Raw genomic sequence first — 14,996 nt, 5'->3', positions numbered from 1 at the left:
TCTTAATTGTTCTCTTTATTAAAGCAAATTACTGATAAATGGAATAATTAAACAAGGAGACTAATACATCATTAAACCAGCTTACAGGTAAGGTATTTACTTTTGCCAGCTCCATTCACTTATAAAAACATGTTTTGAACATTTTACTTACCATATGTATCATATGGATCCACATTAGGGCTAGGCATATTCCACCACTGGATGGTTGCATCAATACCACCACTAAAACACTGTTCTCCATTAGAACTAATAGCTAATGATAGAACAGGACCACTATTATAGAAAAGAAGAAAAAAATTACTTATAAAACTTACAAAGAAATTCACACATCCACACCCCCCAACCTCTGAATTTGTGTGGTATCTAAAAACTGTTTAAGGTAAGCGTGCACTTAAATAGTGCTGATCATATTCTCTTAATACAATTATTAATCAAATAAAATATGCTTTTCTAATATATAGCAAACATTATTACAATTTTACAATATTTGTGGGTTGATTAGCAATAGTTAACAGGTGACAGTTAATAGCTGACAGGTGTGGCTCAGCTGGGTAGACTGTCATCCCATGAACTGAAAGGTCACAGGTTTGATTCTGGTCAGGGCACAGGCCTGGAGTGTGGGTTTGGTCCCCAGCTGGGGTGCATACAAGAGGCAACCGATTGGTGTTTCTCTCTCACATTGATGTTTCTCTTCCTCTCTATTTCTCCCTCCCTTTCCCTCTCTCTAAAAGCAATGAAAAATGTCTTCAGGTGAGAATTAAAAAATAAAAATAAAAAAATAATAGTTAACAATAACTATCCTTGTTAATTAAGTACTAATTCAATAAAACTTACTTGTGGGCCCTGAATGTGTAGATAGGCTCCACATCTAAAGAGGCACTCCTGAAAGAGGGAAAAAAGAGTGGAGGAAAAGAAGGCAATTAAATAATCATAAACCACTGTTTGATATTTAAGAGGCATTAGTTAAGATCAGCAAATCTGGAAGGAAAAAACACACAGGCTGACATTAAAACACTTACTTTTTGGCAGGAACTGTTTTTTGCAAGTTCCAAAGTTTCAGAGTATGGTCCTCAGAGGCAGTAACCAGCACAGGTTCTACAGGATGAAAAGCTAATGCCCGTACTCCATCAAAATGGCTACGTAGTGTATACTTGGGGTTCCATGTCTTGCGAAAGGCATCTTTATTGGCAGGCAACTAAAAAGAAAGAACACAATCGTGATAAAAGTAGTAAATTGATAGGCATGTGGAATTTTTGTTTGTTTTGGTGTGTTTAAAACATATATTTAAAACTGCTTCGCTAAAATGTTCAGTACAAATTTCATGTACCTTAAAAACTTTATAATAAATCTTCACTATTTCATAAAAGCTAAGAATAATAATTTCATTAGCTTTCAAATACATAGACCAAATGGAGTCCCTTAATCTGTTTCACCGAATTATTAAGCTAAACCCAAAAGTCCTATTAAATGTCAGAAAAGAACAGCAAAAAAAACTACCATGCTGCAATACCTTACATGAAAATATTAAAAATTATATAAATTACTACCCAAAATCCAAGGGCACAATATTAATAATATAGTTGTCATTTAGAAAATTAGCAATGTGAAGTTATTAAAGGCAATAAATTAAGATACTTTCCAAAAGTGTGAACTAAAGACACTTTAAGAATATTTTCATTATTATTGTTGATATTGATAAGAAGTTAATCTTTTTATCTTTATTTCTCCATCTGTAAAAATAGACTGTAAAACCTCTTCCAAAGTAGTCCATAAGTAGTTCCTTATGTACTTTTAAAATATTAGTAATAATAATCCAGACCACTGAGGCTGATGTCTCTAAAAAGCATATTAACATAAGAATGAATTCATTAAAAAAAGGAAAAAATTTGCTAAAAAACTGCAAATTCATTAATGCACCATCTAAACAAGTATAGTTAACTCTCAATTGAATGTCTGTCGTCTATAAAAGCTTAATCCAAAACTAGTTTCACCCCCTAACACTGTCCTTCCCATCTTTCCTCCATCTTCTTCCTATCTCTCAAATAAAGGACTAAAAATCAGGAAATGGCAACAAACTAACATTATCCTTAAAAAAATTAAAGTTCAAAAATAAAACATGTTTTTTTAAAAAGTTCCTGAAAGCAAATAAGTGATTCAGGTTACCTATTTTTCTCTTAACACCAAATATGGTTTAATTTGAGTAAATAATTGAGAGTTGACTACTCAAGATAGATATTTATTGGCCAGTATTTAAAATAATCAATCATTCCAAACTCCTAACTAATCCACCACAATGCCTAAGAAAAATTTAAATACCACAAAGAAACTAGTTATAAAACATGTCACTTCAAATCAAGATATCGACACGCTTAAACTTATCTTTTTTTCCATGCACCTTGACATTAATTCTGTTTTATAAGTGTTTCCAATAATAAGGAGCCTTCTATTAAATCATTAAAAATTAAAAATAAAACTGCACTTACATCATAACTATAGTCTGCATCATTTGTTACCGTCAAGTCTGCAAGGTCTCCAAGGCCCAGTACACTTAACAAAACATCATCAGAACCCATAATAAATGACTTGCCTCCTCCAGATGGAAACGTTATTGGTTCAGCTATAAAGAACAAAACCGCTTCTTAAATGCTGAAAAATCATACAGTACAAGACAATATTGTGGGGGAAATGTAAGCACTTAACAGTTATAATACAGTAATATAATTTTTATTTTCCCACTTCCCTCCTTATTTCTTCCACTCAAAAAATCCTATTACCTAATAATAAATAAATTTATTCAAAAATGGCAACATAATCTTCCACAAATAAATGTACACTAGATCTATCATTCCAAGGTGAGAGATGGGGCACAAAACTCTTGTCTACTTAAATCACTTATCACTTTGGTACAATTATAACTAGAGTATTTTTTAAATGTTATAAATTGTTGAGAATTCCTTTTGCTTTGCATCATATTTGCTTAGAAGTGCTAGGTATTCTAGTCCACAGTAAAAATTAATATAAGCATTCAAATTAAATGGTCTCCATCTGTATACAGTATATCATTTCATTTAAATGAAGGCTTAAATTGCTCAGATTCCTCCAGTAACAGCAAATGGTCTAAAAAGAGGGCAGTTATACCACCAACAATGTCAATTTCCTTTCTTTAAAAGGTTAATCCATGGGATATTCAGAATGCTTTCCAGTTTTCAAGCTTTGACTTTAACTATTTTATTTAAACTTCCCTTGTATTTACATGATACTTATAAAATAACTAATCTAAATCGACTAACTACAGATTTTTAAATTGAACTTCTACCACTTTGAGCAATTAAAATTAAACACTGCCATAATTACAACAGCCATACTAATAAATATTTTGCTCTAACAGATATAGTACAAGCAATAATTTTTGGCATCATTTCAAACATGCTTTGAAAGCAAAATTTTAATCTTAAAATGCAGGTGAAAAGTACACAAGTCACTGTTACAAAACAACTCAACACATCAAAACATTTAAAAATTCATGAGCAAGTTTAAAAGGAAACATTTTATTGAAAACTCAAGCTAATTATCAATTTTCAAAAATTCCTATGAATAATGATATAAATTTAATACACTACAGAAAATAAAAACGGGAATAATGAAACTTGTCTGTCATCATTAATACTACTGAAAATAACTGAGAAGACACTGTAGAAGTCAACTTTTCCTAGATATATACTGCAAGAGTAAAATTCACCTATATTTAGAATATCTTATTTATTAAAGTAAGTTATAGTATCAAAGTACACTATATAATTTGACTCAAATCAGGTCCTATACAACACTGCTAAAATGGAGCTATAAGTCAGCAAGTGATCTAGAGTAAATGTGATAGAAAATCTACATAAGGATACTCGTAGTATTTAATCTTTTAATGATTACTGAATCTGAGTATGTGTAGCACTGATCCTTTCTACCAATATCTAGTATGCAATAATTGGTAATACCAAAGCATCTAAGAACAATAAAATCAATTATGTTTAAGAACAATTATATAAAATTTATTTGATAATACTCATTATAAGCATTTTTGGCAAGCACAAGGACATATCTTTTAAGCACATAATTTGTTTATAAGACAAGTTAGCACAAAATGCCACAATTTCTCCCACTCACAATTTTACACTCAGTAACAAAAAGTCTTGATAAGAGCCTAATAAAATAACTTTAACATAGTAACAAATTATTTTGCATTATTACATATCCCTTTAACAGAGATATTTCTGATCAGCTGTTGACCAATTTAGGGGCATGTGAAGGGAAGTGCCTGACCTATATGGGCTAGTTTTATTGGAGTTTAAGGTTTAACTGCATTAAGCAAGAAGTTAGTATTTATATCCATTTCTAATTAGTTACATGACTATATTTCCCTATATATACATATATATTTATATGTAGCAAGCTATGCTGTTCCCTCAGCACTCATTACACATATAAATGAAAAAAATCTTTTAAGCTCATTTCTACTTTCCATAATCACCCATCACCACTGTGGAGGTGATAATCACAGTAAATATTCAATTTATTCACCCTTGTTTCCTTGTAGAGAAAATTTGTATTCTATAAATTCATTTTATTAATGTTAATATAATCACTTATAGTAATTATCTTACATAATCATAAAAATATCATTAGCAATTCAATGAAAAAATACCATTATTACAAGCAGTTTTTAATGATGAAAATTATGACACTTTATTAATAGCCTAAGATTTCATCAAGCAATTAAAAAATACTATTATCATATGATCATTTCCCTTTATGGAAATTTTAGGGTCTACAAAATGGGATCTTACAACGAGGTCCTTTTTGTACCTTTGTAACGAATCCTCCTTTTTATGGACACTAATGACCAATGTAACCTGTAGCTTACATATCAAACTCTTCTCCAATTTTATCGAACCTAGAGAGCACAACCCAATAACTGATTCAATTTATACCATGTTGACATGGTATTATCTCAAGCCTTTACTAAAAATAGTGTGAAAGACTGTAATACAGAACTTTCTCTCTTTGAAAACATATATTTTTCTTTATAAAATGAGGTATGACATTGACTGCAATAAGAAAGCATGAAGTTGAAGGTAGCCACTAAAACCAAAAGATTGTGAACTCTAATATCCCCTTAGCTCTACACAGAAGTGGAGTTTGCATCTTTTAAAATGATTCTAAGATTTACCCTTAATTGGACTGAGCTTTGTGCTGATCTCTCCATCTCCTCCTCCTTCCACCACTGAGAGTTAGATCACTGACTTACATTTTTTTCCCTAAAAAGCACACACACATCAGCAACAGAGCTCTAAAATAATTTAGGTGTAAAATCTGCAGTTTAAATGTACAACACTAACTACAAAAATTTTAGCAAGTTTGCCTTTACATTATTTGGTAAAACAGACCAAAAGCTAAAGAAGCTAAATCACCTGAAATAGGTAACATAAAAAAATGGAGTTGATACGTGCATTTTAGAAAATACTTCCGGATGTAAAACAGTAAAATAGATCAACAGTACAAAGAGATATGGAAAAATCAACGAACTGTCTTTACTTTTCATGCTTTAATGTTTTATTATTTCTCACCATAATCTATAATTTCGCGCCATAATCTGTAATAAGGGAAAAAGGCAAAATTATTTAACTTTACCTGTAAGAAAAATGTGCTACTACTAGAGAATTCTTAAGAGAACAGGATATACTAAAAAAATTGATTGGTGCATCAAATTTACATAGCAAAAGAAGAACCATCAATGAAATTCAACCTGTATGTCAAACTGTTACATAATGAATTATCTTAAAAATATCTCATATATCACAAAAAGTCTTTGGTAAGAATTCAGTCTCATTACTTAGAATTCTAACTATCTGGACCAAGAATTATAAATTACTGAAGTATACCTACTTATCTCCAGCTAAAGTCAATTTTGGGGGGGCAAAAAAGCCTAAGTAGTACTTTAATTTCCTGCACATTTCTAGTTTCATTACCAAGTAGTATATACACGGTAGGTAGCAAGTTAAAGAATAATGATGCTTCCTTATTCTAAAATGACTTTTAAATCTGCGATTTTCCTGTTACTAAATCTGTAATCTACAGTTAGATTTCCGAGATGTACTCTGAATTGACCCGTGATAGAAAAAATTCCATCTAACATTAAAGACAGAAACAAAACATAAAGACATAAAAAGCCAAAAATTTCAAAAATCCCTAAGACAATTACATAATGCGCTTCCCCAGCATATTATCTGAACATCATTTAAGATGATCTTCAGCACTTTAAAAGACTTGTAAATTTATAGTATTAAGGAAACGTGACTTGGAATTAAGGTCTTCTGCAATGTGAATAAAATGGTAGCTAAATTTTGCTCAATCTAGTAGAGGATGACCCAGACTGATTAATGATCCTGAAGGGATGTGAGGCAGGTCAGCTCCGATGTCAAAGAGTGTTGTCCTGTTGACCCCTGTATATTAATGTCAGCAGTAGGGATTCATTTAATGGCTACCCTTTGACTTGCTTGAAGCCTTTGAAACCAATTTACTAACAACACAAGATTTTTAAGAAGTTCCAGTTACAAAAATGTCAGATAATTAAAGATGTTCTCAATTTTCCAAGACATCCCTCAAAATACTAGAATGATTTAAATACGGAAAATATTCACTATTTCTGTGAATGTATAAATATGTATACATATCCACTGCTTTCATATACATAGAATTGAACCTTCTATCATTCAACCCAAGTTCTATAAGCTCACAGATACAGAAGGTACCATTACAACAGTAAGAAATTTTGGTGTTAAGGTTAATATTTAACAGTAAGAATAAAATTTGAGGTTTTTCCATATTAATTCACTACTTTGAAAAGTTAACAAAGAAATTAAGTACAAATGATTTTTCATAATGGTGCAATAATAACTTTTCCTGGTGTTTATGTGCATATTTTCCTACCACATTCACACATATCTGTCATTAACAAACCAACTATAATTATTCTCAAAATGATTTTTCACTCTTCCCAAATTTGAAAAACCTGATTCACTCATAACAGTTTGAAAAGCACAGGCTATATATTTAAAGGGAGAATTTCAGTTGCTGCCTGGATTTCAGGCCAAAATAGAAAACCTAAAAAGCACCCGCAGTACTGTGGGATCGCTTTAACTTTGAACTTCAGAAATGACAAAAGCCCCATTTCTCTTATGTATTTTGAAAGAAAATAGTTCTAAGAATGTCAGAAAAAATAAGACAAAAGAAAATGCTATATAGTCAATATAAAGTAAAAACAATTAAACTAGGACAGTCTAAAATAACACATTATGAGTTACACATATTTACTTGTGTCAGCATTAATGGACTAATTAGATTGCTATGTAATTATTAATTTTCTAAAATAATTATAATGGTATTATCTGAGGCAATGAAGTAACTGTAAACAAATTCTCTAATAAAAAACTCCCAAATGACTGTCTAACCATCAGTTAAATTCAACACGAAAAAAAAAATAAACGCTATCCTTTTTCACAAAATAGCTCTCCTTTATAACTTGCCTACTTATGAGTATAATAATCATTGATTTCTCTTCTGTTCTTAAAATTCTGCAACCACATCCCAACAATTCATCTTTAACTTATAAAATGGCAAGAGGGGCTGTTTTTAAAAGCTTCCCTTAAATTAATTACTCTTCAGACTAATCCTTGTTTATTTTATTCTAATCAAAGTGTTCATTCTTATGAAACCACTATAACAGATTCCTAAGTGGTTTTCCTGTCTCCCAGCTTTGTCTCTGATCAAATTTGAATATCACATTTATTATATCTCCCCTGCTCACAAGCCACAACTGGTACTTCAACATTCTTTGGATTAAGACTAAGTAAAATCTTGTACTAACCTTGCATGCACTTCATAATCTGATTCTATTTTTCCTATCTAACTTCACCTTTTAAGGCTCCACAACACAAATCTCCCTAATTTTCCAAGTTAAAGCAGTTTTCCCACAGTATCAACACTCACCCAATTTGTATCTCCCCTATTTTGTCCTATCTATCTTCACCTATACCTCACAAAGGTGAGAATACTTCCAACATACACAAACATGTGCACCTGCAAACACATAGAAGTTCCTATCCTCTAGCAAACACCTTGGTCTATCACAATTCTATCCAATCCTCCAAACCAGTTCCATCTCTTCTCTGAAGCCTTGTTGATGTTTCCTTGCTCACTCTTATACTTGTGTATACCATAAAATTTGACTTAATTAGATATTATCCTATAAGTAATTTCATCATACAAGAGCTAATGTCAAATATTGTACAATACAGACAAGAAAAGTTTTGTCATTACAGATAATGTGAAGTTGACTGGAAGATATGGAAGAAAAGTCAGAGACAACATAAAGTTATTATTCAACCTTGGGGTCCCAAATTTGTAATTATAATAATTATTATTTTTACATACTACAGCCAAACAGCCTCTGTGTAACATAATGTCAAGTTTAGGAAAAGATGGAAAGTCTCTGCTTTAATTTTTCTCAAAAACTGCTAAAAGATTAAAGCAGATTTCATAACCAGATATAACAGCCTTATCTTAGCACCTACTTGGTGGAGCATCCTTCAACTGTACATTTAATATATCTTCATTTTCTTTTTAAATCTATCCAATAGTCTAAATAAATGTAAAATAAATAAATAAATAAATTAGAACTGTCATTAGCAGTAAGAAAATTGTAATGGTATATAATAGAATGACATATGACAAGGGACTAAAAGAAAACTAGAATCATCTTCTAGAGGGCAGGCCCCTTACAAGACAGGCTTCCCCCCACTAGGTGGGAACCCATCTCTGTCAGTGTACCAGCTCACGTTGTCATGAGAAGCTGCATTTGGATTCAGTGAATATTTTTTGAAGACTCAACCTGCCTGCCCATTTCACCATGGGTGAATTTTGAGTGCACCTGCCCATATGGCACTGAGTGGTCAGTTTCTGACCAAAAACGGCAAGCCCCTGTTGCCCTGCCCTCCCTATTCACCAGATCTCATTCCAAGCAACTTTTTTTTTGTTTCCCCAGATGAAAAATGTCCTCAAACGGAAATGTTTTGCTGATGTGGAAGAGGTAAAAGAAACAAACAAAAAAAACCACGGCAGAGGCACTAAAAGACATCAAAATCAACGAGTTCGAAAACTGTTTTTGAGCAGTGGAAAAAAATTATCTCAACAGGTATACTGCATCAAATGGAGAGTACTTTGAAGGTGACTGAAGTTTAAACATGTAAGAATAAATACACAATTTTTAATAAACAGATTCTGGGTTTTATTGGGTCCCCCTTGATAATATTACAAAAATATTCAGGGACACAATTGAAGACAAAAATTGATTTTCAATTACTGCTGGAATCTATAGAAAGAGAGTACCTTTTCTGATTTTTATAGCAAAACATTTTTTTACTATTATGAATTATGACACAACCCACCTACCTCTTAACCATAACCACCGAGTCCATACAAATCCTCTAGATTACAGGACAAAACACATACTAATTATGCCATGTGTAAGCCAACTATGTGGACTAACAACTGTTGTGTTAAGTACTTTAATAAATCTAAAGCTACACACATACACACTCTTGACATATAAAATTTATTTTTCTGTACACTCTATTATTCTAAGCAAAACAGTTCTTTTTTTTTTTTTACTGAATCTAATGTTTTTCCTTTCTCAAATGTTCCTTCCCTGTGTTAATCAACCATATATTCTGAATTGTAATCAACTGTTAGCTGGCAATTTGGAAAAGTTTATTTTAGAATAAGGATTTTGTTATGTCATGTCTGTAGGTCTGTAAAAGAATATGAGTTGAAGAACTGAATGGTCTGTTTTTAAAAGTGTGAAATTAAAGCCAGGAATCTAAAAGAACTGCATCTCTTAGCTAAAAATAATATCCTCTTGTTATGAAACAATTGTGTTCTTGTCTTTCATTTGATACAGGAGAGAGAATATTGAACAGTTTATGGGCTCTTTAAATTTATAACCCTCTCCTAAAATAAAGCAGCTTAAACATCAAAGATATTTTATAGTGAGTGCCATGGTGATTCTTAAAGCCCACTGAAAGTTACTGCTACAGAGGAATAAATTCTCCTTAAATGTATTAAAATGCCTAATAAACAGATATTTGAACTAAAGTCACACTTAAACTGGAAAATGATCCAGGGATACTCATTCACAATTTATGTTAAAAGAAGTACTAAAATAATTTAAATCTTCCCTTTTCCAACGTATTGATTATCAAGTCAGAAATGTATAGTAACTCCATAACACCAGTAAAGGAAAGAGGAAGAATGACAGATAAGTCATATTCTACATATATGGAAAATAAAGAAAAGTTGAGATAAATTAGAATTATTAGGAACACTAAGACAAGTTCATCACTAGTATCACTAACATGCATATTCTCAGAATGTAAATCTTTGAAATGGGAAAAGCCTCTATATCTTTTGAAGGAAATGAAATACTCTAATTTTCTTAATAAGACTCAACTTTACAGGTATAAAACAACACAGGAGTAATAAGTCATAAGAATAAGAGCATCTATCAAAGAAAAAAAATGGCAATTTAAACTTTCAATATTAAAAACTGAAATGAATGGGAGTAGGGGGAGAAAACTGTACTTGAACAATGATTAAAATAAAAAAAAAACACTGAAATAGACAAATATCAAAGGAAGTCTTATTTTTAACTCCTCCCTAATATTCTAGAGACTCCAGATTTCAGATGCTTCATGCTTACTTCAAATCACTGTGTGATTTTTAACAGTTACTGATTTTGATTTACATATTTTATGATATAAAATACAGTAAAACTGGCCCTGGCTGGTGTGGCTCAGTGGACTGAGTGCCAGCCTGTGAAGCAAAGGGTTGCAGATTTGATTCCCAGTCAAGGCATGTGCCTAGGTTGGAGGCCAGATCCCCAGTTGGTGGCTGCAGGAGGCAACCACACACTGATGTTTCTCTCCTTCTTTCTCTCTTCCTTCCCCTCTCTCTGGAAATAAATAAAATCTTTAAAAAAATACAGGAAAAACGGAGATCATAGAAAGCCAAAAAAAATCCTACCAGACCAAGATTTTAAGAAAGTCAATTTAAAACTTGCCTCTCACTTCCTTCCTCAATTACAGAAAGCTTAGAAATTATTATTTTTTAAATTTTATTTTAATCATTGTTCAAATACAGTTTTCTCCTTTTTACTCCCAGTCCAGTCCCCCCTCCCACCCGAAAGCTTAGAAATTATTAAAAACTGAAAGAAAACAGGTTTAGGCTAGATAACACTATTGCATCACTGTTAATCTCCTGATTTTCAATTGTTGTACTCTGGTCATGTAAGAGAATGTCTGAGTGTTCAGGTAACATACTTTAAAGTATTTAAGGAGCAACATGACTAAAAGCACTCACTTTTCTGAACTGTTCAAAATAATGTATATATTTACAGAGAGAAAAGGATAAAGGAAATATGGTAAAATGTGAATATTTGAGAAACCTGGATTAAAAGTATATGGAATTCTTCTTTGTACTATTCTTGCAACTTTTTCTTATGTTTAAAATTATATACACACACACATATGTATACATATATATATACATATAACTTATATATATATATATATATAAGTTAAAAGGAAAAGGAAGCTTAACTCTTTTAAAGCCTAAGATCAAAATAACTACATCAAATCTGTTCAGTTTTATGGTCTTAACTTTTAGAGGTACTAATTAAGTGGAGCTCTTAACTATACCACATTTAGCAAGAAATTAATACTGAACCGTACCTATAATCCAAGGCCAGGTTATCACTTTAAGTAATTTTCTTTTGCCACAGGTGTGGAAAAAAAAAGAAGGGTAGAGTGGAATGAACAGAAGACAAGTATTAGATTCTTAGCTCTTGACTTTTGAAGACTTTCTATTTAAGAGTCAAATCATGGTTGAGTCTTTACAAAGTTAAAAAGCTAACATTCTTGCTATTTTTTCTTTCCATTAAAAGAAAGAATATTTAGATTGGATTAGATCGATTGATTCTGTATGGTAAAGTTATTAGCAAATAATTTTCTTCCCTCTAAGAAGCTGGGGGGAAAAATCTATAGAAACTTAGTGCTATGGGTCTTGGCTGGCATAGCTCCGTGGATTGAGCACAGGCTGAGAACCAAAGGGTCACAGGTACACGCCTGGGTTGCAAGCCAGGTCCTCAGTGGGTGCCACGTGAGAGGCAACCACACATTGATGTTTCTCTTTCTCTCCCTCCCTTCCCCTCTTTAAAAAATAAATAAAATCTAAAAAAAAAAAGCTAACATTTTGGAATAAAGGGGGAAAAAATTCAAAAGGCTATAGTTTATGATTTATTTTAACCTATACAAAGCTCCATCTGGCAAATATCAGAATAAAAACCAAAAAGATAGATAATAGGAATGCTAAGAAAATTTATGAATTATCTTTTTATGTGAAATTGTATCTAAGTATTAATATAATGATCTACACAGATTAATACCATTTGAAGTTTATGACCCATCAATTTAAAAAATTATTGTTTTTTAATTTCCTTGAGTATTCTATGGCAGGGATTCAAAGCCATTATTTTCTTACTGAATTCTATATTCAAGGAGAAAGTTTTTATTTATCTAAATTCACAAAAAAAGTGTAAAAAGAAAAAAAACATTATTGCCTAATTCATTCCTAAGATACTTTGTTGGAAACCTCATCTTTATATCTAAGTGCACAGGTAATCTTAAGATACTGTTGTTTACAAAAACATTAAATATGAGAAATATTCTAAAGGATTAACTAATGGAGGCTAGGCTAAATCAATAAAATATAATACTATGTAACTACTAAAATGTTATTTTATTTAAAATGACTATAAAACTAAGTAGGAAATAATGAGATAAAAATAATATGATAGTGCCCTGGCTGGCGTAGCTCAGTGGACTGAGCGCAGGCTGCGAACCAAAGTGTCGCAGGTTCGATTCCCAGTCAGGGCACATGCCTGGGTTGCAGGCCATGACCCCCAGCAACCGCACATTGATGTTTCTCTCTCCCTCTCGCTCTCTATCTCCCTCCCTTCCCTCTCTAAAAATAAATAAATAAATAAATCTTTAAAAAAAAAAAAAAAAAATGATAGTCCTAGATGGGCAACTCGGTTGGAGTGTTGTCCTGATTAACCAAGGTTGCAGATTCAATCCCTGGTCAGGTCAGGACATGTACAAGAATCAACTGATGAATGCATAAATAAATGGAACAACAAATCAATGTTTCTCTCTCTCCCTCCCTCTTGATTTTAAAAAATGTGATATTCTTGTAGAAAAAATTAAAAAGGAGACTTATGTATAAACAGACTTAGAAAAGTTGGAAGGATATATACCATGCCAAATACTAATCTCTAAGAGGTAGAACTGCAGATGGTTTTGACTTTTTCTTTTAATTTTTAAAATTTATTGATTTTAGAGACAGAGAGACGGGAGAGAGGAGACACTGATTTTGTTGTTCCACTTTATGCATTCACTGGTTGATTCCTTTTTTAAAAAAAGATTTTATTTATTTATTTCTAGAGAGGGGAAGGAAGGGAGAAAGAGAGGGAGAGAAACATCAGTGTGTGGTTGCCTCTTGCATGCCCCTTATTGGGGACCTGGCCTGCAACCCAGGCATGTGCCCTGACCGGGAATCAAACCAGCGACCCTTTTGTTGACAGGCTGGCACTCAATCCACTGAGCCAAACCAGCTATGGATGAGTTTCTCTTTATGTTTCAAAAATCCTCACGCAAGGACATGCTCATTGATTTTAGAGAGAGGGGAATGAAGAAAGACAAACATCAATGTGTGAGAAAGAAACAATGGTTAGTTGCCTCTTGCATGCACCTCAACTGGGGACCGAACTCCCAACCCAGGAATGTGCCCTGACAGTGAATAGAACCTGTGACCTTTCAGTTTACAGGACAATGCTCCAACCAATACAGCCATACCAGTCAGTGCTCTTTGTTTCTATATACTTCTCACACTGTCTGAACAAGAAGTGTGTGTTATGTTTATAATAGGCAAAGATTATAATAGGCACTTAAAAAAAACAGATACAAAGTCAAAATCAAAGGGGGCTGGCTGAATATACTTCTGGATAATAAAATCATATTGAGACATGAGAACCTTAAGGCATGGCTCCTAGGTCCCCGTGCTTCTCATTTAATCACAGCAGTTCTTGTTTACTCATTTAACATACTAGGTTCTCCAATGTTCTGTTTAACAAGGTAGCCTGTGTTTTTTTAAACTGAAAACATTATACAGAGGACTATTTATTGAAATAAAATTATGTTTTCTTTAAGTTGTTAGCTAAGTAGGAAATAATAAAACTTTATATACCATGACCCAATAAAGGAAAATTAATGAAATTAAAATTTTATGAGGATTTTAAATTTTAGTTTAGTTTAACTGTTTCTAGTATTTCTTAAACAGGCATGTTTTTAAATAAAAAAACACTTTTTAAGAAATTTTAAAATCTTCAATTAAGAAACCTTAAATTGAGGTACATCTCATTTCTAAACTTCAGAAAGTCATAGATCTATTTATATTCTATCAGGAAAAAAGGAGGTATTTTAATTAAAAGCAACATTATCTGAAGAACCCCTTGATATGACTAACACATAAAATAACTAATGTAATATTAAGTTAAGCTACTTCATTTCTTTAAAAAAAGACTTAACCCATAAAAATTAATGACATTGTGTCTCTATTAAAATAGTTAATCATGCAAAAGTACTTTTAGCCTCAACATGCATGAAATATATAGGTAAGTGATGTTAGAGCTGAACCCAGCCCCTGCCCAGCATTAAATGTTTTAAAATAAGCAATTCGCCATATAGTCTGAAATTTCTTAAAGAACAGTTTCTTTTTATTCACATGCAATAACACAAATTAGCATAAAGTTATAAAAGAAAATTATATAACAG

General features: G+C 32.0%; 1 protein-coding gene across 2 annotated transcripts in view; it reads right to left on the bottom strand.

The window, feature by feature from the left end:
• The window catches only part of STRN3 (striatin 3), a 114,147-nt gene that overhangs the window by 17,412 nt on the left and 81,739 nt on the right, over positions 1–14,996 (bottom strand). For both annotated transcript variants that reach the window (XM_028507968.2, XM_028507967.2), the window contains 4 exons: positions 2,484–2,617; positions 1,020–1,195; positions 835–882; positions 152–273 (listed from right to left, as the gene is read on the bottom strand). In XM_028507968.2, coding sequence (XP_028363769.1) covers positions 152–273; positions 835–882; positions 1,020–1,195; positions 2,484–2,617 — 480 coding nt within the window. The remainder of the gene's footprint in view (positions 1–151; positions 274–834; positions 883–1,019; positions 1,196–2,483; positions 2,618–14,996) is intronic.

Source organism: Phyllostomus discolor, chromosome 1 (assembly GCF_004126475.2).
Source record: "Phyllostomus discolor isolate MPI-MPIP mPhyDis1 chromosome 1, mPhyDis1.pri.v3, whole genome shotgun sequence".
Classification (NCBI taxonomy): Eukaryota; Metazoa; Chordata; class Mammalia; order Chiroptera; family Phyllostomidae; genus Phyllostomus; species Phyllostomus discolor.
This window is presented reverse-complemented; position numbering and strand designations above follow the sequence as displayed.